We start from the raw sequence: 26,997 nt of genomic DNA, 5'->3' as shown, positions 1-26,997 counted from the left end.
ACATAATTCATTTCCAGCAGTTGCAGCTCTTCAAGAGCTGGTCTAGCATAGATTCTTTCCATGTGGTACAGTCCATCTGAAAAAAGGCTGCCATATTGTGGGACCCTCATGGGCCACAGTTCCTGCCAAGAACGTCATGGAATCATAGAACTGCTTGGTTGGAAAAGACCTTTGAGATCAAGGCCAACCATACTTGTTCACTACTAAACCATATCCCTGAGCATCTCATCTACTCATCTTTTAAGTACCTCATGGGGTACTGACTCAATCATCTCCCTGGGCAGGCTCTTCCAGTGCCCAGTAGCCCTTTCGGTGAAGAAGTTTTTCTTGATGTCTAATCTGAACCTCCCCTCGTGCAACCTAAGGCTGTTTCTTCTCGTCCTATAACCTGTCATTTGGGAGGAGACACCAACACCCACCTGGCTAGAACTTCCTTTCAGGTAGCTGTAGACACTGATAAGGTCTCCCCTCAGCCTCCTATTCTCTGGGCTGAAAAAAACCCAGTTCCCTCAGCTCCTCCTTACAAGACTTGTTCTCCAGCCCATTCACCAGCTTCATTGCCCTTCTCCGGACATGCTCAAGGACCTCAATGTCCTTCTTGTAGTGAGGGTCACAAAACTGAACACAGTAGTCAAGTTGCAGCCTCGTCAATGCCAAGCACAGGTGCACAATCACTTCCCTGGTCCTACTGGCCACACTGTTTCTGATACAAGCCAAGATGCCACTGGCTTTCTCAACCACCTGGGCACACTGCTGGCTCATGTTCAACCGGCTGTCAACCAACAATCCCAGGTCCTTCTCTGCCAGGCAGCTTTCCAGCCACTCTTTCCCAAGTCTGTAGCACTGCGTGGGGTTGTTGTGCCCCAAGTGCAGGACCCGGCATTTGGCCTTGTTAAACCTCATCCCATTGGCCTCAGCTCATGGATCCAGCCTGTTCAGGTCCTTCTGCAGAGCCTCCCTACCCTCCAGCAGATCAACGCTTCCTCCCAGCTTAGCGTCATTCACGAACTTACTACGGGTACATTCAATCCCCTCATCCAGGTTATTGATAAAGACATTGAACAGGACTGGACCCCGCACTGAGCCCTGGGGAACCCCACTTGTGACCAGCCTCCAACTGGAGTTAACTCCATGCACCACCACTCTTTGAGCCTGGCTATCCCGCCAGTTTTTAACCCAGCAGAGGGTGCGCCTGTCCTGGCCAGTGGAAGTCAGTTTCTCAAGTAGGACACTGTGAGAAATGGTGTCAAAGACTTTACTAAAGTCCAGGTACACTATATGTACAGCCTTTCCATCATCCATTAAGTGGGTCACCTTGTCATAGAAGGTGATCAGGTTAGTTTGGCAGGACCTGCCTTTTGTAAGCACATGCTGACAGGGCCTGATCACCTGGTTGTCTTCCATGTGCTGTGTGATAGAACACAAGATGATCTGGTCCACGATCTTCCCTGGCACCGAGGCCAGAATGACAGGCCTGTAGTTTCCTGGATCTTCCCTCTAGCCCTTCTTGTAATAGGACGTAACATCTGCCAACCTCCAGTCCAATGGAACTTCTCCAGTCAGCTAGGACTGCTGGTAGGTGATGGAAAAGGGTTTGGCAAGCACTTCTGTGAGTTCCCTTAATACCCTCAGGTGGATTCCATCTGACCCCATAGACTTGTGAATGTCTAGTTGGCTGAGCAACTCTAACCATTTCTTCATGGTTTATTGGAGTTTTCTTCTGCTCTCCCTCCCTGTCTTCTGGATCTGGAGGCTGAGTCTGGAGGCTGAGTACCCAGGGAACATCTGACTTTACTGTTAAAGACTGAGGCAAAGAAGGTATTAAGTACCTTGGCTTTATTCTCATCCTTTGTCATTATTGTTCCCCCTGCATCCAATAAAGGGTAGAGATTCTCTTTGGCCCTCCTTTTATTGCTGATATATTTGTAAAAAGATTTTTTTATTACCTTTCACAGAATTGGGTAATCTAATTTCTAGCTGGGCTTTAGCCCTTCTGATTTTCTCTCTACATGATCTCACTTCATCCCTGTAGTCCTCTGAAAATGCCTAGCTCGTCTTCCAAAGCTCATATACTTTCCTCTTTTTCCGGATTTCCACCCAGAACCTCTGCTTAACCTTTCCTGCTTTCTTCTGCAGTGGTTCATTTTCCTCCACACAGTGATGGCCTGCTCCTGCACCTCCAGGAATTCCTTCTTAAAGAGCATCCAGTCTTCTTGGGCTTCTTTGATCTTAAGGACTGTCTCCCATGGAACTTTACCGACCAGCTTCTGAACAGCCCAAAGTCTGCCCTCCAGAAATCCCAGGTGGCCGTTCTACTGACCCCCTTCCTTTCTTCTTCTAGAACTGAAAATTCTATCATCTCAAGATCACTGTGCCCCAGGTGTCCTCCAACCGTCACATCTCCAACAAGGCCTTCTCTGTTCACAAACAGCAGGTCCAGCTGGGCACCTTCCCCAGTTGTTTCACTCACCAGTTGTGTCAGAAAGTTGTCTTCCACACACTCCAGGAGCCAGCTAGGCTGTTTCCTCTCTGCTGTGTTGTATTTTTAGCAGACATATGGTAAGTGGAAGTCTCCCACAAGGACAAGGGCTTGCAATCATGAGACTTCTCCTAGCTGCTTGTAGAGTATCTCGTCACCCTCCTCATCCTGTGTGGGTGATCTGTAGCAGACTCCCACCACAATACCTGCCTTATTGGTTACTCCGCTGATTTTCACTTATAGGCAGTCAACCCTATCATCACCATCCGGGCAATCAAAACACTCTCTAAAGTAGAGGGCTGCCCCACTGCTGCTTCTTCCTCACCAATCCCACCTGAAGAGTTTATAGCCAACCATGGCAGCACTCCAGTTATGGAAGTCATCCCACCACATTTACCTGATGGCAATTATATTTTCTTGCCATAAAATGACTTATAATATTACTTGCTTCTGTGTGGGTTCTCCATGGGCTGCAGCTTCCTTCAGAGCACACCCACGTGCTGCAGCATGGGGTCCTCTACAGACTGCTGTGTTGATATCTTGTCTGGCCATGTCCTTCATGAGCTGTAGGGGGACAACGAGCTCAACCAGGGTGTTCTCCATGGGCCACAGGGGATTCTGCTGCAGTGCCTGGAGTGCTGCCTCCTCTCCTTCCACACTGCATTTGTTACCTGCAGAGCTCTTTCTCTCACTTTTTCTTATTCCACTTCCATAGCTGCTGCATAGCGGTTTTTTACCTTTTCTTAAAGATGTTTGCACTGTGATGCCATAAGCTTTGTTGTTTGTTTTAGCATTATCACACAATGGCTGTTTTTCTGAGCTGCCTGGACCCAGTTACGTCTGACACTGAGGACGCCCCTGGCTTCTTCTCACAGAGGCCATCCTTGCAGCTTCCCCACTGCCAAAGCCTTGTCATGTAGGCCCAATACAATATCATATGCCGTGTTTCATCCTTCAGGGTCTGTTAACTTCAGGAAGTTTGAGGACAAACACATTAGGTTGAATTTCCAAGGGGAAAAATGTACATGTTTCACATTTAGAATGTTATACAGTTGTTTGATTTGAAGTGTGCTCGTTCTGACTCTCTTCTTCAAAACTACCATCCTATTCAGCTGTTCCGTGTGTTTCTTCATGTTGTTTAAACTTCTGTTTCCCTAATAAGTTCCAAAGTTTTGCCATGCTTTCAAAGAAACTTTTTAAAAATCCAGAGTTGACTCTATATATTGCATGCATGACCTTGTTGCTTATGGTTTCCAAATATTTCAGTGGTCACAACAGTCTCCAGGATTTGTCTGCCACATATATTATATGAATAAAAGTGGCAGTAGGTGACTTCTCAAAATAAATGAGTACATTGAGGTCAGCTTCATTCTTTCCTTACACACGCTCTTAGGATGCATGGTTTAGACAATCATACAAGCAAAAGCCTCTTCATATTGTGACAGTGTTCATCTTCCCTTAAATATTACCTTTCCTCCACTATTATTTTTCCTTCCTCCCTCAGTTTTCAGTCAAGCTTAAAAAAAAACAGCCTCACTTTTCTCCCCTACCTGTCTGAATCCAAATCTATGTGATAATCAGTATGGATGAAAATCAGAAAAAGTCCCTTCCAGCCTCTGAAGCAGTTATTTGTCTGTTTTGCCTGAACAGTCTACTGGGTTGCTGTCCGTGTTCTTCATTCACGGCCTTTGAAGAGACTATATTCTACTTGCATAGTCCTACAGAAGTATAAGGAGAAACACACTTGTGTAAAATGGCTAGAATTTTGCACAGGGCTTTCAATAGTCATTCATTTCTCTTTAAAGAACATATTCATACTTCTTTTGCGTATGTATCTGATGTTCAGCATGGAAGAAAATCATTGTGAGGAAAGAGATTCTTAATATCTGCGAGACACATGATTCTTAGGTTTTATTTCTGACCCTTCAATATCCCCTTGAATATATAGTAGATGAGTACCTGCTCACTTGCCTTTATGGTTCAGCTGCATCTTATAGAATCTTGTTCAGAGAAGTGAAGGTTGGGCCAGAATGTGAGGTATCATTTGTGAATGACTGGATCTAATCAGCATGTGAATCTCATAGGCTGCAAAGTTTCCAGATTCTGCTCTTTGAAAGATTTCAATTATAGTCAATTTAGCATTTATGTATGAGACACATACATGATGGCCATTATATAAAATAATGTTATAGATCAAATTGTTGCATTGTCCTTATGGAATATCTGTTGCTAATGAGGCAAGAGTTAATTCCAAAATGAGGGTTGTTACTGTGATTGTGGTTCAGAATTCTCAAATACCTGGTAGAAAAAGTACATTCATTTTTAAAACTCCTGCCATTTGAAGTAAAAAATTTCAAAACTAGCTAGTTATTTTGAGCTGCTCTGTTTCTAAGGTGCATTGAGGAGGCTTGTCTTTTCTGAAAATTCTACACAGGCAGATAATGTACATTTCCAAACAAATTATCAGCTTAGCTTCTTTTCTTTTTGATGTTGCCTCTCCCTAGGTGTGCATTCCTTTCGGAGATGAGGGTGTGGGTGATACAGCACATTCCTAAATCAAAACAAAAAATATTGTAAGAACAAGACAGTAGAGTCCAAAGTGTCTTCAATTCCTTTAGAAGGAACAGTATAAGCCTTTATGTGGCGACCTTACATGTTCCTTCCATGAACTAAGGAACACCACAAAGATGAGAGTCTTCGTACTAGTGTTAAAGCCAATGACAGAATGAAGACTTGGCTGTATTGCGGCCAAATCCAGTTCAAATTTTTCAAAAGTATTTTATTGAGTAGAAGAGATCTATTTACATGCAGGGTTTGGAGTAGGGAATTTTTTTGCCCTTTAGGGAAAGCAAACGGTGGCAATCTTAATTTAAATATAACTTCTCATACCCACTACAGGGAGTGAGTGAGGAGGGTTTGCTCAGAAAGAGAGTATGATCAAATCAGAAATGTTTTGGGGTTTTTTTTAATAATTGAACTTTGGTAAGTAGCTGTAAACCTAGGGTCATTGAAGGATTTTTTATTTTTTTTTTCTTTGTATTTTTATACCTCACACAGAGTGTCTTTTCCAAATTCAATTATTTGCATTTGAAAGACATTGGAAATCAAACCAGCTGGTGATGAACTTCCCTGCAGTGATCTGCAGGAGATGTGGGAGAGAGAGTTAGGGTTTTTGAAAGGAATTATGGTCAATTGATTTTCTGTTGCCATGGGTGTCCCAGTTGTGATGAGACCAAGCTTTCTTGAAGATGAGATACTTACCTATAAAGAGCACTAGTAGGTACATTTTCAGAACATAAGGGAAGTGGATTGAGATGGCGAATGGAAATGGTAACTTGATGGAGTATGTGCCAAAGGATTCAAAATAAGGCAGGGATACACAAATTGCAAATGCTGTAAAATAACATGGTAAATCATTAGTCAAAAGGTGGTTAAAAGCCATCAAAAAGCTTCACCTAAAAGTGAGTTATCTTTAAAGCTATCAGATAGCTATATTACATGCTGAATTTCACAGAATCACAGAATCGTTTGGGTTGGAATGGACCTTAAAGATCATCCAGTTCCAATCCCTCTGCCATGGACAGGGACACATCCCACTTGATCAGGCTGCCCAGGGTCACATCCAACCTGGCCCTGAACACCTCCAGGGATGGGGCATGCACAGCTTCCCTGAGCAACCTATGCCAGTGCCTCACCATCCTCATCGTGAAGAATTTCCTCATTATGTCTATTCTAAATCTGCCCCTCTCCAATTTAAAGCCATTTCCCCTCGTCCTATCACTCCATGCCTTTATAGAAAGCCCCTCCCCAGCTTTCTTGTAGCCCTTCAGGTGCTGGAAGGTCGCTATAAGGTCTCCTCAGAGCCTCCTCCACGTTATTCATATGCATATGCACATTATTTTCTGCTCCAGCTCAGTTTTATCTGTCCAAGGTGCTAATTGCTCCTAGTACTAGCATTAACAGGTATTCAGTAACAAGTTCTGTCATTCCTGTAGTTGCACGGCTTTCAATATGATCTCAACACATTTCCTCACATTTCCTTGATAAGTATGATAAGCCACTAAGTATGGCCTAAGCCAGTAAGGTAAGCCTAAGTGGGGAGGAGGGGGAGCTTTTGGACTTCTTGTCTAATGTGATCAGTCTGGAATTGGGGAATCCATTTGTCTTTTACGGTAGTATTTTCCAGAAAAATGAACATATTCCCACACTGTCAACCCTCTCTTCCCCCCCCAAAAAAAACAACAAAAAAAACCCAGACACATAAGCCCCAGAGAACCCCTATTAAGAAAAAAAGTACAGAAAAGAGGGATACGTGACATACAGACACACAGGTTAATATGAGAGTTCATAAATGTTCATGATTACTGCGATAACACAGAAAGAAACATATTAAACACAAGTTACAATTGAACTGATCAAATTTCATTGAAGGAGATTAAAGAAGCAAATCATTGGTACTGTTCCTATATCCTTACCTTTAGCCAGAACTGAAAGAGGATAGAGCAGGATGCACAGTGAGAAGTTGAGCCATGTCAATGGTAGGTAGTATATTCCCATCCTTGCTAACATGTTGTAAGTATATCTGCAGTGAGAGGAACAGTGGATGAACTCAGAGGGAACGATCATGTATTTAAAATAAAGATATATTACTGAAAAATCCAAGGGAATTGCAGAAGAGCTTGGAGCTACCTATCTTGAAAAAATTTCAAAACTGCAGCAGTTTTGTTCAGCTCCAATTGATGTATGAAAGTAGTTGGTTCATTGTTTTGGATGGGTTGTGATGCTACCTAGAGCAGGCAGACAGCAATACAGCCCTCCAGCCAAAGGGTCTATCAGAAATGAGCATGATTTCATATTGGTCCATCAGAAAATGGGTTTCAGATAAGGGGTGTTACAACTGAAAGGGGCAGGCAGAATATGACTGTTGCTTGGGACTGAATAAGTGCTGATTTATGACCGCTGACCTAGTTCAATCACTGCTGGAGAAGGCTAAACAGCAAGGTTATTGCAGGTACTTAATCTCCTGGGTCTCAGAAGGGGTAGTAGGTATAAAAAAAAAGCAGTTGCACTCCAATATACTTCAGCGTTCTATTCTTCTTTCAAGTTTGCCTTCTGTAACCTCAGGATTATCTCAATTTACTATTATTATTGCTTTTAAGTCATAATTTCAACTCAGTACAAAAAGGAAACAGCTACTCCCTTCCTAGACATCTTCTTGGGCTGTTTGGAAAACCTTGCTGAGTTTGCTCTCAGTATATCACTAGCCATAATGCGCAGGATATTTATGTCTCCGAGAAAATATGTGGAAGAACTTGCAAGACTAGTTGACTAAGGGATGGGACAGATTCCTGTATACTTTTTAGATATGACTGCTTCTATGCAATGCTAGGATATGGGACAGATACTATAAAATAAATAAGGTAAGACTTCTAAATCTGTGTGATTTGTTCTATGTATTATTCTTTGAATTGGTCATTTGCGGCTATAGACCACATTATCTTGTCAATTAAACAGTCACTGTTAATGCTCTGATGCTGGACTGTATTCTTTAGCAATGATAGAAAATAATGCATTTTTAGGACTGTTGTGCACTGACAGGACTTTACATCCCATATTGTTTACCCTTTTGGTCTCCCTTCAAATGCACAGAACGTTTGGAGCAATAATCCAAACAATTAATACAAGTAGTAGTTTATTAACACATAGTACAAGTCCTCTGAAGCTGACTTAGAATTTTCCGTATGTCTTCCCTGCTGTAATTCCACAAACTGAGGTTCATAGAGGCTTGAGTTACATTTGAGCAATGTTGCTGACTTCAGGTATTGATGCAATTCAATATTGTGGATTTTTCACCATTACACTTTTACAACACCTTCCACCATACAAAATTTTTTGAGATAAAAATCTGGAATTGTATTCCTATCCATTGTGCCTCATGCATATTGTTCCTGCAGTGTGATATGTGCCCTAGCACAGCAGATATCTCAGACTCTGCAGCAGGAGATTTTGGCTTTTTGAAAGGCACAGTGCAATTAACCCAGAATAATCTTTCCATCTTAGTAAGAAGTTCTGCCTGTGCTGTCTTACTGTGCTGTCAAGCTTGGATCCAAGTGATAGCATTGTAAATCAGTTTTGGGAATTGCTGTTCCCTGGGAGGTAGCAGTGATTTCCTTCTAAATTTTTATTGAAAAGGTGAAAGCCTTTGAACTACGAACAGTAATGCAGTGATTTATTTCTGTAAGTCACTCTGCCTCTCAGCTATGTGGATTTTTGTAAATATCAGTAAGTAGCTGATAGGTCCAAGCTTTTATTTAATATTGATAACATGGTTTTCTACCAGTTTCAAAATAGTGCAATGAGCCTGCAATACAGTGGGAATGGGGTTCTGCATGCAAGAATCACTCAGCTTCCCCCTGTGGTTTTGCCATTAACTTCTTACCTCACCACATCTAATAAATTCCAAAGGAAAAATAAAACACACACAACATATTTCCCTTGGACTTCTTCCTGGCTGTTGATCACAACAAATAAAACAATTACTCTTTCCGTGATCTGAAAAGGAAAAAAGAATTGTCAATTCAAGTAGCACCTTCTATGGCTCTCATTTCTGTGCCATTTTGGCAAAGTAGGAGGCCACAAGTGAATCCAGTTTGCTTTACAGAAATGCTCCAGTGAACATTTTGCTTCTTGCCCTGCTTTTGTTCGAGACCCCATTGGCCTCTACCTAGGGGAACTGGAAAATGTTGGCTGCAGCATCTAGATTTGCTGTGGTGAGGGTGGCGGTTTGCTTGCCAGCAGGGATGACTTGGGTTTGTAGGCCAGAAATCCTGTGGATCAGCTAGCTGAGGTCACAGGGGCAAGGACTTGTCCCACTGCACCCTTGTGCCTGGAGCACTTCCTTGCTTGTAAGCTGCATGGGAGGCCGTGGATTTCAGAAAGCCCGTGTGTGAGTAGTATGCCAGACAGTGCTAATCTCACAATCCCAGCTCTGCTTTCCATAGCTTGGAGATCTGTCTCTGAAGGGATCTCTTTCTCATTATATTTGCAGAAACGAGGAAGAAAAGCAAATTCCTAATCCTTCTTTCCTTCGTATTCCTAGCTAGGAGAAGTGGGTTTAAGCTTGTTATTTATGTGAATTATCGCCAGAATGTTTATGTCAGAACATTTTTTCTAGTGGTTGAACTTTATCTGGCCCACAAGGTATGCCTTTAAAAATGAAGAGTGATATAAGTGGATTAAACGGGAAGTATCTCCAGCTTAAAAAAATATTTTGGCAATATTAAAGCTCAAGAGTTCAAAACAAATTGTGTCTTTTTGCAGCTTTCTTGGACAAGTTTCCTACCAATATCCATGCTCTGCCCTGTAGAATAAATAAACCTGTAGTATTCAGTACTGCCAACAGTTGCTTCTGAAACTCTCCCAAAACAATACCAGTTCACTCTGATTTACAATCTGTTTGAAAGCGTTAAAGGAGCAAACATGCATCTATTCAGTTGGTATGAATGAGTATAGTTTCACTGGCTTTTTTTATACCCACTGACATCTCTTCCTTAAGGTACCTTAGATTTCATGATTTTATGGGTTAAGATGTCAAGTCAGTGAGAAGTCATGAAATGAAAACTGATTAACAAGGTGTTTTTTATAAGCACAGTCATTCTTCTCTAGTTTCCCCTCTCCCCTTATTCCTGCTTTAAAAGAAATAAGAACTTGGTCAATTAGCAAGTTCGTGCAGTAGTTTTGCTACATGTTTACGAGTGCCTGCGTGGAACATTTTGCCTACAGACTTTTTTTGCAAACCACATATGTCTTATACAAAACACATATGTCATATAGTCTTGCCAGACTAACCTGATCGCCTTCTATGACAAAGTGACTCGGCTACTGGATGAGGGAAAGGCTGTGGATGTGGTCTTCCTGGACTTCAGCAAAGCCTTTGACACAGTTTCTCACAGCATTCTGCTTGGGAAACTGTCAGCCTGTGGCCTGGACAGGCGCACACTCTCCTGGGTGGAAAACTGGTTGGATGGCCGGGCCCAGAGAGTGGTGGGAAATGGTGTGAAATCCAGCTGGAGGCCAGTGACAAGTGGGGTTCCCCAGGGCTCAGTGCTGGGTCCAGCCCTGTTCAATGTCTTCATCAATGATCTGGATGAAGGCATCGAGTGCACCCTTAGCAAGTTTGCGGACGACACTAAGCTGGGTGGAAGTGTGGATCTGCTGGAGGGTCGGGAGGCTCTGCAAAGGGATCTGAACAGGCTGGACCGCTGGGCAGAGTCCAATGGCATGAGGTTTAACAAGGCCAAATGCCGGGTCCTGCACTTGGGGCACAACAACCCTGTGCAGTGCTACAGACTAGGAGAAGTCTGTCTAGAAAGCTGCGTGGAGGAGAGGGACCTGGGTGTGTTGGTTGACAGCCGACTGAATATGAGCCAGCAGTGTGCCCAGGTGGCCAAGAAGGCCAATGGCATCTTGGCTTGTATCAGAAACGGTGTGACCAGCAGGTCCAGGGAGGTTATCCTCCCTCTGTACTCGGCACTGGTGAGACCGCTCCTCGAATACTGTGTTCAGTTCTGGGCCCCTCACCACAAGAAGGATGCTGAGGCTCTGGAGCGAGTCCAGAGAAGAGCAACAAAGCTGGTGAAAGGGCTGGAGAACAGGCCTTATGAGGAGCGGCTGAGAGAGCTGGGGTTGTTTAGCCTGGAGAAGAGGAGGCTGAGGGGTGACCTCATTGCTCTCTACAACTACCTGAAAGGACGTTGTAGAGAGGAGGGTTCTGGCCTCTTCTCCCAAGTGACAGGGGACAGGACAAGAGGGAATGGCCTCAAGCTCCGCCAGGGGAGGTTTAGGCTAGACGTTAGGAAAAAATTCTTTACAGAAAGGGTCATTGGGCACTGGAACAGGCTGCCCAGGGAGGTGGTTGAGTCACCTTCCCTGGAGGTGTTTAAGGCACGGGTGGACGAGGTGCTGAGGGATATGGTTTAGTGTTTGGTAGGAACGGTTGGACTCGGTGATCCGGTGGGTCTCTTCCAACCTGGTTATTCTGTGATTCTGTGATATGTCAGATACAGCAGCCGTCGCTTCACTATTCAGCAAAATTACGCGAGAGCAATTTTTCATACAGAAAGAAAGATGTCCATCCCCTGGGGATCTGGTTCCTCATTTTGAAAAAGCATGGAGGGACCACAAGAGGTAAAAATGGTTTTGCTGCCTCTAACTTTGCCCTGGCTGTGATCTTATGCTGCTGATCCCATTGGTCCCTGACTGAGGAATTGATTTGTAAGAAGTTCAGATCTTGGCAGACTTCTTTATAGATGGGCCAGGGAACAGAGAGGGAGAGGTAGTAAGTCTTGTGTTTGTAGTCTGGTGCTGAGGAACCAGGCAAGAAAATGAGGGAACTGGAAGTATTAATGCAGAATCTTACACCACGTGCAACAGGGGCAGAACAAATGTGGTGGGACAGCCATCACAAGAAGAAAATCAAAACAAAGTTGAAAACCATGTGAGCATTAAAAAGGATTGTGTACTGGAGAGAATAAATAAAACATAACCTTGAGTTAAAATCAGTTTGGTGAAGGGTAGTAAAGGAGTGCAGCATTAGTGGCATTGGCATTTTGGTAGCAATCCTATAATCAGACTGGGATGTGGAGAGAGAATCTGCAATATTGTTAGTATGAGAGATATTTGCCACATGGCATTATCTCACCTAGAGACCAAAGCATTATCATGGTAATGAAAAGGTAAACGTATTTTTAGGTGTGAGAACTGCAGATTTTCCAAATGGTCACTTGCTTTTAAGAGGTGGCTGGGTGGACAAGCAGTAGACAACAGCATGGGTCAAATGATCAGAAGCTGATCCCATTTGAGTGATACAAGGGAATAAGCAGTAGACAGATGCCAACCATCCTTAGTTTCAAAAAGATGAGTGCTGGCTAGGAAGATCAAATGTCTGTAGACACCCATAGTTCATCCTCATGATCTGGGATTGAAAGAAGCTGTGGATTTTCAAGAGGCAGTGAGAATCAACTAGCTGACTCTCAGCAGATTTCTGCCATGAGAGGAGTCATGTGTAGGAAAGGGAGCAGTGGAAGCACTCAGCCTCACTAGTTGCAGATGGTGGAAGTCAGTAATTAGACTGTGTAAAGTAGGTTAAGCACCTGCAGGAGAAGAGAACTGGACCTGACACAAAGAACATCCCCTGCAGGTCTGTTACACTGCAGTCTCAGTCTGCAAACAATGGGATGCTCAAAGTAGCCATCAGAGACTGAAAGTGAAAACTGCCAGTGGCCTTGCTCTGGAGCACAACTGTGGTGCAGGACACAGGCCTGGCTGCTCAGGGCAATTGTGATGTCCTCATGATGATAGTCAGTGGCATCCTACCTCTTTTCTGTGTCAACTGGGAGGTTTCCTGCCTGCTTGCCTTTATTCCCCTTCAAGATGTTGTGTTCTTTCACAACACTTGCACGTTTTGGTAACACAAACAAATGAAAGGTATTATAAATGCAGAGGTTAGTCAGAGGCTTCAGACCATTTCAGCAAGTGACAAGGGAGGGTGCTGCTTGAAGAAAAGGAGATTCCAGTAAATGCTTATATTGTTCCCCCATCCACACTCATCTGTATACATATATACATGGAACAATGTACATATAAAAATATACACACAATCATGTATGCATATGTATACCTCTATGTGTGTATATCTATAGATATATACATATAGAATATGCTGCTGCTCAACCACAGCTGATTTCTTCTATGGATCACTATGGGTCATCTGTCCTTCCATCAATAAAAATACAGTATTTTCTGTTGTTATTCTCTTACTTTAAAAAAAAAAAAAATAGTAAAGCTAAAGTCCTGTGTTTTCATGTTCATGAAAAGGAAGTATATGCTGACACTTCACAAAGCATAAATACAATGGTTTCATTTTTCATTCCTTCTTGCTCTTTGTTTTAAAATCAAACTGGAATTTCCTTCCTCTTCCAGCACTGGTCTCTCGTAGGATACAGCAAATTTTGTAGAATGGCATAAATTACTGCAAGACAGCCTGGGCATTTGAAGCAAGTAAGTGAAACTTACTTGTTTTTCTTTAAAAAAAAAAAATTAAGAAAATTGCTTCTAAATACTTAGATTAAGTTAAAAAGTAATGTTTTTATGACAAAGCTGTGGTACATTGTTTTTGACCTGGTAAATGCAATCCTGTGTGCACAGGATGAAGAACTCGCCTTTTGTTCACAAAACCACCAATCTTCTCTAATATCTTTCCTGCTCTTTCCCTTGCTAAAGTACCAGTTCCATCAGCCTTTACTCCCTGGCTAGACTACAATATTACATTATCCTCTGTTTTGGCAGTTGCAACTGGTATGTGACAGTGTTCTCATGTACTTCTCTCTATCACTCAAGCTGCAAGTACCCTGAGAGACATCACTTTGTGTCAACTTTGTAAGTCTCCTTTGTTCTCCCTTCTCAGGGGCCTGGTAGCCTGAGGCATTGTGCCTCAATGAGGCCCTCCTGTATGGTTTTTTTTTTCCATAAAATACCTCTGAGTTTGCTTCTTCATTATCTGTACTCTGTATCTCAAAGTGTTCTTCGTAAATTCTACTAAACCAGCTATATGTGATATTAGGCAGAAATCCTTCATTCAAACTCTGCTTAAATCTTGTCTCTACTGTTACACCTAGCAAACAACCAACTGCCACAGGGGTGCTTTCACATTTATTTTATTCGAAATAGCATTACCTCTACCCCTGTGCTTCCCTGACATTCCCAGAGCCACCTTTTCTCTCATTCTTGACAGTTTCACTGCAGATATGCATGTGTGTGCATGGCCTGGGAAATGCATCTAGGGATGTGTTTTAAGCTTAGGGTATGAATAGGTGGTGGGAGTGCAGAACAGGGCAGCTACTATCGAATTCTTGCAGTACCTGGACTATGTGCAGTCCAGTAAGCTGCAGTAAGGTAAGCATCTCTAACTGCCTTTCCCTAGTTCATTGTGGAAAATCTCTCTTTTTTTCCTAAGAGGAAGGGAGGAAAGCAAGGCAAGGCACGTGGGAGTACACGGCTGGCACACAACTGCTTAACCTGCATTTTCACAGCAAAAGCAGGGCACATCAAAGAGCCTGTACATCTTGCTTGGATAGCATGAAACTACTGCTAACATTTAAGCAAGAGAGTTGGTTTTGTGTTGACAAAACACTAAGGGAAAGAAGGATCTGAAACTATCTTTGTTGTGAGGCAATTGTTTGGATCAGTGTTGTATCATTCCCTGACCCACGTTGTCCATACTGCCTTGGAGAGCACTGCAGTAATTGCACTGCCCAAGAAAAGTCGCAGTATTCTTGCTCAGAATATCCATTTCAATTGCAGTGTCTTTTGAGGCAACGTACAGCAGTGCTTGTGCAGTCTTGTGCAATCCCTGCTTCTGTAGCACTGGGTAGGAAAGGAACAGACTATGTCAGGGTCGGGGAATGTGTAAACTCTGCCAGGACAATCTTTGCTTTAAAGAACAGGCTGCTCTTCTCCAAGAGATGACATGAGATTTGTTACAGGATACATTAGATAGAATACTAGTTTTTCTTTCCTAAATTAATGTAAAAGCATGTAGATTTAGGCAGGGAAAAACAGTTAATTGCTTTTCAACACATTTGCTGTCATACTTTGTGAGCAGCAGAAAGAACAGAGATCTGTATTAGTCAATCAATTTCTGATGGAGATTTAAAAAGAGGAACGTCTTCACCCATGCATGCTATATGTCATTCAACAAAAATGGACTATCCAGAAAACTAAAAACATAACTAATTTTTCTTAGTCTTCTACCTTCTCACTGATGAGAGCAGTACCAGTTTCACCATTATTCAAATACTAAGGATTAGGAAGGTTTAAAGGTAAACTCAATTCAACATTTTTACTTTTTCTAAAACATTAAGAAAAATACCAAAACCTGAGATTAACTCCCAACAGAAAACAAGAGTGTGGTAAGAATACTGTCAGAGAATAATCTTATTTTCTGCTACAGCACATGATCTTTGGGCTGATTTTCTGCCTACAACCGAACGTACACCCTGTAAACTCCTTAACAGCATCAGAACCTATGGCTGTTGGCACAATTGCCCTATATCTGATTTTGAGAGGGCAGGGACCCTTATAGCAGTAATATGACAACTCCCCTTTCTTTCCTCTCCTAGTATTAATTGTTCTTCAGTCCCTTAATATCACTTTCTTAATCGATTCTTTTCCTTCTACACTCCATGACCACCATCAAACCCTCCTGTTTCGGGAGGCTTGATGTGCCGATGGCTCTTTCACTGCCATCTCTTTGCTACCTCACAAAATCCTATGCTTGTCTACAAAATAAATATGCACTTGTCAATAAGGAAATGGCATGGAGAAGAATTAGCTACTGAAACTTAGGCTCTGAAATATTGTCTTTTGGCTGTAAACGGGTTGGCTGGGGAGGTAGTATCCTCAGCCATGTATAGTGCCCCAGAAATGTCTGTTCTGGAGATCTTCCAGGTCCCTACAGTTGTGGGTTGGACGTGGGGCACTCAGGATTCAGTTTCAGTTCAAAAAGAAAAAAAGTTGTGAGAAGAACAGTTTTCCAGTCCAGTTCTGAGGGCTTAATTCCTGCAGTCAGCAAACTGTTAGTAAGTCAAGCTCCCTGAGGGAGTGTGCAGGTGGATGGTTCAGGGCAGTTCAGCCTGGGGTTGTTTTCAGGGACAGCTGAAGTGTGTAGGTTGTGGAGGGAGGGTCTTGAGAAATGGACTTACCTGCAAACACCTGGGAAAGAGACGGCTTTTATCAATGCCAATGAGGATGTGTAGGATCTCCAATATAGATAACAACTGGCAAAGTCGCATTACAAGTCCTATGGAGTAAAATGTGTCAGCTATCGAATCTACAAAGTGAAGAGTAAAATCAGAGGGTGGTTATAGACTGAAAGTCTTGTCCTATTATCGCTGGAGATAACAATAAAAAAAAACTTCACACAGTATCAAACTTTTGGGTAGCCGAAGTAGAGCTTCAGGGTGGGGTGGGGGCGGTACACTGTGTGCATGTGGCTCTGACACAGAGGCTGGAAGCTGAGAAAAGAATGTGATCCCCTACACTTGATGCACTGGTAAACACTGTGCAGGATGTGCTGGTTTAGAGATACAGCTTTAGGATATTTCTAAATATGGGGAAATGTATAAGGAATGTCTGAACATGAGGAGTTGTTGAGAACCTGCTTGTATCTGTGCTGACAGCACTTCCTAAAACAAGTAGACCAGAAATTAGGTATTTTATGTGCCTACAACTGTCCATCATTGTAAAGAATTTTAAATTTCCAGTCACTGGATTTCTAATTTTGTACCTTAACCTCAGGCAATGGAATGAGAAGCATGTTTTAATGTTTTTGGAGATAGAGTCATGTGCAATAACCACAAAGATATCCCTTCAAGTAGCTTCAATAAGTTTAATATTTACCATAATGACTGGACCTAGTCACATTTATGCCTATGTCCAAGTCAAATGTTACTAGTATGGTACTAGCAGCAAAACAAGAGCTTCATTCCTGATGTGATACAAACAGGATACAGGTACCAGCAATTTGTTCATACCTTTCAATGTAAGAAACAATGTTTAATTCTAATGGAAATTACAACCCCTGGTGTTGCACATACACCTATTCAGAATCCTAACTTTATATCTAATTGATGTTTCTTTGTGTCACTGCCTCTTAAAATGTTTAAGAAAAAATAGAAGGAATCCTACCTTTTCCAAATGACATGAACCTGATGATCATATTTGTAAATATCCAGGAATGTCCACAGAATTGCATTAAGTCATACATAAAGAGATAGGTGTTCATGGTAAAGCTGTGGAGGTGAAAACAATAAAGCAAACTGTATGACTTACTTCAACATTCAAGCTTTTTGACCTGTAGAAATTGCATCCTCTTTGGACATGTTAGTAAATGAAAGGAAAACGGCTGAAGTGTAAATTGATCGTGAAAACTGTCTGTGTCTGTCATAGAACAGTACTCTTCCAAATGGATCAGAAGCTCCCTTTGTTGGTTTACTTCAGTTATGCCCAGAAAAGTTTTCTGAGTTTCCGTAAGTGATTAGGGTGCCATGTGGCCATACAGTGAAATTTCTGCCTCCGGAGGAAAAAACAACTAAATGAAGACACTCCATTGAGTGCTGGATTCAAGACTGAGCCCCTTGGCTTGGCTGTGCCTTGACAGTATGACCAGGCACAAAGGACTGCTGGAGTTGAACCCACCAGAGCCCTGCCAAGGGTTCTGGATTTCTGCAGTTGGGTGAGGTTTACCCTGTTCTTCCCAGAAGACATGCCACTAGCACACACTCAAGACAACTTAAAGTTGTAGCTATTACAAACTCATTTTCATACATGATCTGACTTTTTTGCAAAACTTCATGGGCTCTGGAGACCCCTAATTTTCCTTTCCCCTGAATGTATTTTGTTTTTACGTATTGCAGAGAGAGAGAGACGCTTGTCTGTTCTTCAGCCATGAAAAGGACTGTCTACCTTTTTGGGAAATTAATTTCATAATTTTGTACTAGAATTTATCTGCTGTATTTGACTAATTAATTTCCTGTCCCAACACAGAGTAAGATTTCCTTAAGTTGCCCCTTGATCCAGTGTTTTTGTGTGGTATGTCTCTGCCATCAAACTTTATTTCCATCTAGATCTATACTTTAACAAACACAGTGAATTTCTGTGTTTAGAAATACCTAAATAGGATAAACACATATACTTCATTCTCGGCCCCAGACCAGGACCATAAATAACAACATACACTTCTGTAAATTGATCTAGATAAACTAATTTTCTAAATTTTTAATTCAAGTATATCCTGAGGAGGTCAAAGAAAATGTCTTCCTCTTTTCCTGTTACACAAAATTGCTGCTATTCAAATCATCACTTCTATAAGCACAGAAAGATTTGTTGGCATAATTCACATCCCAAGAGACATCAATGCCCCTTGATACTATGAAAATAAGACACATGAAGACCTAGACAAAGGAATGTGTTCCATAAACACTCCTTTTGGGAAAAGTATGAAACAACTTAATTTGAACTGAAGTCCAGTGAGCTCTATAAATATTGATCCTAAATCCCATATTCTTTATAACTGAATGACATTTTGTTCTCTCTTGTGGTAAGAAAAAAGATGAGACATTGTACATTGCAAAAAGGCAAAAAATAAAGAACATTGTTCTGATTTAAGGAACAACCTTATTGCTGGGTGCATAGGAATTACTGTAATAGGTATGAAAGTTACAGAACAAGTTATAAAAATCCTGAGGCTTTCCAGTCAGCACATCTACCATTCTCTTTGGTCTGATATCGCCACGTGGGCTTTGTGTGGAACGCAAGCAGAGCATATGGTTTCTCTCTTCTTCTGAAGTTTAGTTTGCTACATCTGCCTCTCATCCTTAGAACTTGTCTTTCAAGGATTTGGACTTGTTTTCTGAACTCTTCTGCCATTGGCTGGCTGGAAAATTGTTGTTTTTACAGTTCTTAGGCTGCTTAATCTTGGTTAAACAGGGTGTAACCAAGAGGACATTTGTAAATACAGCCTCACACTAGTGTTCTGGCAACATGGGGGCTGTTGCATGTTAGAATCATCATCTTTACTATCTACTGGTGACTACTGAAATGTATGCACACTGTTGGCATTTATGGACGGCCCCGTGTTACCAGTGAAGTGATGTGCTGATGGGCAGTGTGCCGGTGTTACCTGGAGGACCAATCTTGGCCCCAAGGCTGTGAGCAGCACCACTCCCTCACTTGGTGATGCTCTTCACTGTGTGAAGGAACTGCTTTGATCTCAAAATGAGGTTTCATCCTACTGTGCTAATCCCCACACAAAAGGTATATCTAGTACCAAACAGAAGTCTTTGACAGAAGTGAAGTAATCTGTAGAGAATAAAAAGTCATTTCAGTGTAATCAAATTAAATGGAAATGTAACTGTCCCCTAAGGGCTTTCTCATCCAAAGGCCACCTCTATACCTAGAGAACCAGAAGCAGACTGAGGATAACCTATTTCAGTGTCCTGAAAGTTCTGTGTCACAAGACAAAATTCAACCATCTTCTTCTATTTGAAAGGTCACTGGCAGAAGGGACACCCTTTAATTAGAACTCTTGGTCCCCTTGGTTAACAGCAGGCGTCATTCCCCATTCACCTCACACAGCCTGCTTCTGTAGCACCCTTGCAGACAAAACATGGACTGGCAATCCACCAAGTAACTGTTCAGTTCCTGGAGCTGGCCCAGACTGGGTGGCCTTACAAACCTCACTTAGCCTCCTTGGTGCCTGGTTTGTAAAATGGACTTGATGCTGCATTTATTTCTTGTTCTGGGATGTGCTTTAGCACTTTCAAATTGTTTTCATTTGAAGGTGTTGGGGCAGCGCTGTGCTTTTCAGTATTCCACCTGCATTGCTGACATGGGTCTTGCAGTAGACAGACCCAGAAGGCTGGGCTTGTTGTCTGTTTCCGTTGCCAGTTCAACAGTAATTGCTGTGGCTGGTTTTACACCAAATACATTGAAACATTAGAGATGCATTTATCAGATTTACAACCAACCTTGCTCGGTGGAAAACTTCATCTACTTTCTCTCTGGGCTCAAAATCTAGGAAACTAAATGAAATGTAATACCATCCAGAACTAGTGCATACAGCAATGTGATCCTAAACATCCTCTTTTCCCTTTCATTCACTAGCAGAGATTTTACCAGTTATGCAGCTTTAGCTTGCAAAGTCTGACATATCTCCACATGCAGAAAAATCATATAATTGTTGCATTTTATTATTTTGAAAATGAAGGTCTTCAGTGAGTTTCTGTGGTAGCTGTCATCCAGGTGAAGTACTGAGGTGTGTGCACTCAGTGAGTGGTCAGGACTTTGTTCCGCTTGAGCTAAGGTGACACTACAGCAGCAGCACCCAGCTCAGGGCAGCCCTTTCCCTGGCTAGATGTCCCGTGCAAGGTGCCAAGCTGAAGGCCACACTCAGGTCTCCCCCCCAGCATGTCCCGCTCAGGGCTGCCTGGACTTCCCTTCCTTCAGAGCTATTGCACTCTGCTGCCTTCCCGTGCACCCATACTGGCTGGCAGCACATGAGGAAGAAACTGTCACGCTGAAACCAGAGAGCTATGTTCCCTTTTTTTTCTTTCTTTTTTTTTTTTTTTTTTTTTTTTGGCTGCTGGAAAGGTCTGCTAGGAAATCCCCTCAAGCCAACATGTCTTCCTTTTAAGTCATATTGGTTTGGACTTCACTCCTTCCCCCTCCCACCCATGACAAGCTGCAAGCACTATAGCTCAGGAAGAAGAAAGGCGCTGAGAACCAGTATAAAAGATGTATTTTCTCCCACAGACACATCCCACCCCACTTTTTTCCCCCTTCCTTTTCGCATTCAAGCAGGGTAGGTCACGTGTGCTCAAGAGATATTACCTGTTGCAGTCATCGGACTGCTGCTGCTGCTTCTGATCTTTCTCCTTTATTCTCTCTGCAGCTGCAACAGCTGTTTGTTAGGCAATCACCCCTCCTCTTTCCTCTTCCCCCACCCCACGACGTCACTGTATGTAGCGCTAAGCAGGAACAACACTGCACTTCCCGAGTTAGAAGTTTCTAGCCCCAAATGTCTCCACTCCACTTGTCCTGCTCCCTACCCAGTCTAGCCTAGCCTAGCACAGCCTAACCAAACCAAAAGGAGCCTAACCAAACCAAAAGGAACCTAACCTAACTTAAACTGGTTTCTTGCTGTTGTACTGGTATGCTAGTCTGTAAATCCCACTAACTTTGTCTCTTAACCCAGAAGAATATTTTGAAGGATTACTGGAGAGAAGAAACACAAAATTAAAAATCTGTTTTTCATCTCTGTTTAAATCATCAGCACTACAACCATGCTAACAACACTATCAAATGATAAGGAAGGCTGGGAGCATAGCATAAAAGGGGCACTTTAAATTTCTTCAACTAGAGAAAAGAATTTTCCACTTCTTGTCAAGAAAGGTCTACTTATTCATGCCCCTCTGAAATATGGGCACTGCTGGCAGGGGAAATATATGTGTGCATCCTAGCCTACTTCTGCCCTTAAATATCTGGGATATCTCAGCATAAATCAGATGAAGAAGAATGCCATAATGGGTTTGTAAACTCCTTCCTGCAAATAAATAAGCTTTCCCACTGGCATTCATGTTGAATCCACATCCATCCTCCAATGAGATCTGAAATTTTATGTTATTACTGAATAAGTTACCAAAAACATAATGAGCATAGGATATCATGTGTGAGTACAAAAAAATCTGGGAATAAAATGTGCCTTACTGGGTCTCATTCCTACTGCAAGTGGTGCCGAGCTCCTGGCAAGAACATCTTCACTGCCGCCTGGAGAGGTGTCAAGTGCAAACTAAGTATGTGATTTCCTGGCAAACAGTATTTTTTGTGGTTATCCCTCCCTTCTGGGACCTTAGCAGTGGGGTCATATTATTAGGCCTGGCTTTCCTATATATGTGGCAGTTCACTTACACCACTCAAGAATCATCATCTTTTTCCAAGCTAAAGAATCTATTTCTCAGAATAATAAGAGTTAAATAAAGGGTTAAACAATTAAAAATGGCTGTTGAAAGGCTCAGCCCTTATCTCTTGCAAAACAGCTCCCACACTTGGTGCCTCTGGGAAGACAAGCGGTATGAATAATACTGCCAGGAGTTGAGCTCATGATTGTAACAAGACCTTGCAGTAGTAAGATTAGTTCTTTTCAAATGCCAGGCAAATACAGCAGAAGCTCGCCCAGCTTTGTGATGTGCAAAATCCCTCCTGTGGGCAGCTGCCAAGTTAAAGCACCCACAGATGACAAAGACACATACAAGAACTGGTGAGCTGGATACCAGTTCCATTAGGTGGTGCTGGCCCAGCCTGGCCAGGGGCAGCAGGCTTGGCTTTGGCAGCCTGCTGTGCAGGGTGTTGGCCCTGCACGAGGGACCCTGCACTAGACAGTGCTGGTGCTTCAGGCGTGGCTTTAGAGCTAAGCAAGTGGTGCTGAGGAGGGTTTTCTAAGGGCTTTCCTTTCACAGCAGCTTGGCCCCTTGGGCTGCGTGCTTGCTGGAAAAAAAACCAAACCCTGATGTGACAGCATGTGAAAGAAGTGATGTTGTGCTCCAAAAGGAATGATGTTGGTGTACTCCAAGCCTGTCTTGTCATGAGGGATGAGGCGTTGCAAGGGGCAATGACTAGAAAATTTGTTTCAAAGGTGTATTTCTGAGCTGAACTATAATGCTCTTATAAAAACACACACTTGAGTGGCAATGTGCTGCAGCAGTGGCGCCAAGGTACAGTGCTCAGAAATCCACTGACACCTGGATATTCAAATTCTTCCTTGGAGAATGTAGAATACAGCCAGCGGGTTGTAGAATATATGGCCAAACAGACCTGATGACCTAGCCCTTAAGACATTTTTTTTTCACAATAAAAATCCTTCTGTGAAATGCAAGTTTTTTTCTGTTTACAAGTTGCTGTTCAAAATGCACATAAGGTCTCTTTAAACTGAGCAATTTGCATTGGTGTTTTTGTAGTTCACTTGCCTAAGAGTGTAAGAAAGGAAGATCAGTAGCAAGAGGTAACAACTTTTATTACACTAGAGGGAATAGGAAATGCTTTCATGCCCATAGGTTTTGGTGAAAGGCTTTTACATTTGAAACATTCAACAATTTTGTAACCTGCAAAGCTATTCAGATGAAAGCAAATATTATATGTCACTATTGGAACACATGTTAGATGGATATGGGAAGACTAGAATAAGTCCTGGGAAAAAATCTATATTGTGTTCTTGGAAAATAAACTTTCTTCTCTGCTCTCTTTCAGATAAACTTCTGTCTAGAAACTACTTAACCAGCATAAAAAAATTACTTGCATATGAGTTCTGGCATCTCTTAAAACAAGTTTCATGACTACTCAGCACATGTTTAGCCTGAGTCTTCTAGAATTCTCAAAATCTAAACAGATTGTAACAGTGTTTGGTTTCCCTGTGTCATGAAGTGGGAAAAACATTCTTTCCAGGCATATTACTTGTGTCAGGAGCAATTGCAATGGCGTTCCTTATGTGTAAATTCAATGGCAGACCTGAAATAGTTCATGGGATATGGAAAGACTCTCATTCTCTTCAAATAAGAAATATTACCAGGATAAAACATCTGCTCCTTTTATGCATAGCTTTTGTTTCCAAATCCTTACTATAAAAGTAACATGCACAGGTATTTTAAGAAAAGAAACCACGTGTCTTAAAACTAATTATCAATGTTCCTAACCATTAACTTCATGTCTCCTTTCCTGCATGATTACATATGTTGCCTACCTGAATTCAAGCCTATGTTTTGGCCAGTGGATTACACCACTTTAAGCATTGGTAAATCACAGCTTTTAAACCTGTGCTTTATTAAAAACACATATTCCAATACTATTGACTTTGGTTAAAATCATGGTCTGTCTAGGGGCCAGTGTGGTGCTCTGCTGGACACACATTTCTCACTGGCAGGCAGAGTATTTGTGCAGTGCTCCTTAACATTTATGTCATGTGACCAAGACTGCCAGTGAGAAAAGGAGGGCTGTCATCTCCACACTGCAAGCAACAGGGAAAACCATTAATGCTTTTGTCTATATTATTAAACTAGGCAAAAGAGGAAGCAGCGACCATACCAGCTTCGTGCCTCTCACACTCTGGTGATTTTGTAAATTCCACAGACACCCTGGCTTGCAAACATGTTCTGCTTCACCAGAATGAACTTGCTGGCATCATCTAACAGAGTAAGTCATACCAGACAAACTTCCTGGCTGCTTTAGGATGTGTAAAGGTATGATGGTGAACACGTGTTGTGCCACAAGTGTACACTAAACTGATACAGAGCTGGCAGGAGTTTTATGTTTACAATTTCTTCAGGTGAAAAATGGATGAAGTTTGGAAATATTTTTTGAGGAAAAAGAATGCCAGTCAATCTTATTGCCTTTTACCATGACTGATCTTTTGCATTTACAGTCTTCTAGGACAGTTCAGTTCCAACATAGGAAGGGGTATTTCAGAAGGAGCAAACTGGCGGTGTTTCCTTGTCACTGCCCTGCAGCTGGATCAAAACAAGAGGAAGGATGAGGGAAGCCAGACAAGACCCTCCTGCCAGCTCCTGTCCAGACCTCCTAAACTGTTGCTTTTGGGGAAATGTGACAACCTTACACACCTTAATTATCTTCTCCTGGAAGTCTTTGAGAGAGCGGGTCATCCAGCCTCTAGACTGACCTTTGTACTTGCAACCAGCTCTACAACTCTGTAGGAATGTGTTGGCTTGGGGGATTCATTATTTTCAAGCATTTTCCTCCTGGCTGCAAGATATTACCCTGATTCCCAGATGAAGGTAATCAACAGAAAACTACTAACTGTGCTCTCAGCAGAGAATAAAAATGCAAACTATTACATTCCTGTAATATGCCATAATCATGTTTTTCACAAAATTATTTCTACAGATTAACAGCTTATTTTTGTGATGCAAAGGATGACTTCTTTTTAGGCTGATCATTATAACCTGATTCTACTGTTTTTAAAGAATCTGAATCTGCATATTTGGGGACAATCTAATGTGTTGGGTTTGGGGTTACAATTTTTTTGCCGTTTAATTTTCTTACAGGAAGTACTGTCAATAGCTTCACACATTTTACATTTAAAAAAAAATATCCTTTATCCTGTGGTAGGAGTTCCTGTTCTTCCTTCTCATTTTCAACCAGCCTCTTTTCAGCAGAGTAGGAAATTCAATAGTTTTGCCAAGGAGGCAGTGAAAGGATTAACTAAAGATCAAAGAAATGAGTCATGCTTCTATGATTTCTGTGCCTGCACTCAGTTTCATTGCTGGATGAGACACATGGGCACATCAAATGTGACTTTACAATAAATAGGAGGAATCACTGCTTTAGTGCTTAACTCATAATAGATGAGTGTGACTTCTACTCTACAGGTGATTATTTTTAACCACTAAAAAATAATAATCACAAGAAAGCTTCTGTTACAGCCAAAGTAAGATTTTCTTAAAAAATGGAAACCAGAACTACCTCAAACCCAAAGAGACTTGAAGAGAAAATATATTAATTCCTTGAAGACTGAACAACTTTTCACAAAATATCTGACATCACTCAGGCTTTATTTCTTCTGCCGAAGAATAGCTTTCTTCTTTAGATAAATATATGTGTCAAGATATTTTCTTTCTGGGAAATTAACTGTAATGCACAATGCTCCAGCTAATTCCAGAGGAAGCTGTGTTGCTACTGGCCTAGCAAGATAAGAAACCTGAGGAATACAGCTAATAAGAGTTACAGTGAACAGAGACAAGTGTTACCCTGTGTGCATGGGGCAGATACACATTTGAAATCTCAGTACTTAATTTCCTTCATGTGGATTTTGACTTTGTAAATGCATTACTGTGTTTTAACATTTATTTTGTAGAGGGAAGTATTAAGTGTGTTTAATTCCACACTTTCAAGAGCAGATTATATTATTGGCTTAGAAGATTGAATTCTTCATTGCTGAAAGTAACATGGTTTTAGGAAAACAATTGTAAACACTTGAGCTCGAGAAAGTCGATTTTAGAAAATGAATAAATGCTGCAACTTCTTATAGAGAGAACTGAGGCATTACATGAATTTCTCTGTGCTCATATAATCACTTACCATTGCTTCATCCTCAGCCCCCTGAAATCAAAACAGAGGGCTACCAGTTCACATGAGCTGGGATTTCAGTTTCAGTGTTGTACAGACAGAAAAGGAATTATTCCAGGACATAACTAATGAAAAGCCTAAACTGTGTTTAGAAGCAAGATGGACTTGGTAGTGCGTTGCTGCAAATGGGGAGGTCCCACAGCAGGCCTGCAGCTGCCCTCCAGTTTGCAGAACAGACTGTGGTACTGACATGTATGCAGGCTGAGAAGAATGATTATCCTCAATTTCCCTGTCAGAGTTTGTTCCTATAGGAACTCTTAGTACTCAAAAAGTCCTTTCACCTTACCAGTATTTCTTGATGTCAGTAGAAGTGTGGGAAGTACTGATCTAAATGACTCATCCTCAACTATATCTGGATTGGTATGAAGCCCTAGCTACCTTACTGGGAAGTACCAAATGCAATCTTGCTTGCTTTGTTCACCATTTTTTTTTTGCATTGCATTTCTAAATCAAAGTAATTTTATTCTGCCAGTCGAAACTGAGGGCTGACACTCTCTTAAAATTTCTGCCTCTTTGGCACCTTGTTCTCCTCTTTGGTCACTCACTGGAAAGACACAGTGTTCCTCCACATCTGGGAGGGTGAAAACAGTTGAGGGCTGCCCCGATAAGGGGCAGGCTGGGTTGGAAGGGGAGAGGACTAGCAGGATACAGCAGTCCATGGGTGCTGCCTCCCTGTGAGCAGTTCCTGATCTCCTCTCCCACCCACACTGCTCAGTTGGTCTGTCCCACCACAGTCACCACTGCAGCTTCCGTGTGGCTGCTCTGAAGGA

At 42.0% G+C, this 26,997-nt stretch overlaps 1 protein-coding gene across 2 annotated transcripts; it reads right to left on the bottom strand.

The window, feature by feature from the left end:
- Positions 1-4,335: 4,335 nt before the first annotated feature.
- Positions 4,336-21,018, bottom strand: HACD4 (3-hydroxyacyl-CoA dehydratase 4). 2 transcript variants are annotated; one of them, XM_069879911.1, is made up of 7 exons: positions 20,927-21,018; positions 17,225-17,328; positions 16,240-16,367; positions 8,919-9,031; positions 6,955-7,061; positions 5,741-5,872; positions 4,336-5,030 (listed from the first exon to the last, which is right to left on the bottom strand). In XM_069879911.1, the coding sequence occupies exons 2-7, from the start codon at positions 17,319-17,321 to the stop codon at positions 4,948-4,950; spliced, it is 660 nt and encodes a 219-aa protein (XP_069736012.1). In that variant the 5' UTR covers positions 17,322-17,328; positions 20,927-21,018; the 3' UTR covers positions 4,336-4,947. The 2 variants fall into 2 exon arrangements, with proteins under 2 accessions (XP_069736012.1, XP_069736011.1); XM_069879910.1 differs by lacking the exon at positions 20,927-21,018 and adding an exon at positions 19,218-19,401.
- Positions 21,019-26,997: the final 5,979 nt, after the last annotated feature.

This window comes from Phaenicophaeus curvirostris, chromosome Z, assembly GCF_032191515.1.
Source record: "Phaenicophaeus curvirostris isolate KB17595 chromosome Z, BPBGC_Pcur_1.0, whole genome shotgun sequence".
NCBI lineage: Eukaryota > Metazoa > Chordata > Aves > Cuculiformes > Cuculidae > Phaenicophaeus > Phaenicophaeus curvirostris.
This window is presented reverse-complemented; position numbering and strand designations above follow the sequence as displayed.

Excerpts from the sequence above, each read along its gene's own strand:
- HACD4 (XM_069879910.1), bottom strand. The coding sequence starts at position 19,324 with ATGAAACCTCATTTTGAGATCAAAGCAGTTCCTTCACACAGTGAAGAG. Across the intron at positions 7,062-8,918 it reads AATTTATTAGATGTGGTGAG|ATATACTTACAACATGTTAG; the intron begins GTAAGAAGTTAA and ends CTCTCACTGCAG. Across the intron at positions 5,031-5,740 it reads CCTACTAGTGCTCTTTATAG|GAATGTGCTGTATCACCCAC; the intron begins GTAAGTATCTCA and ends GTTTTGATTTAG.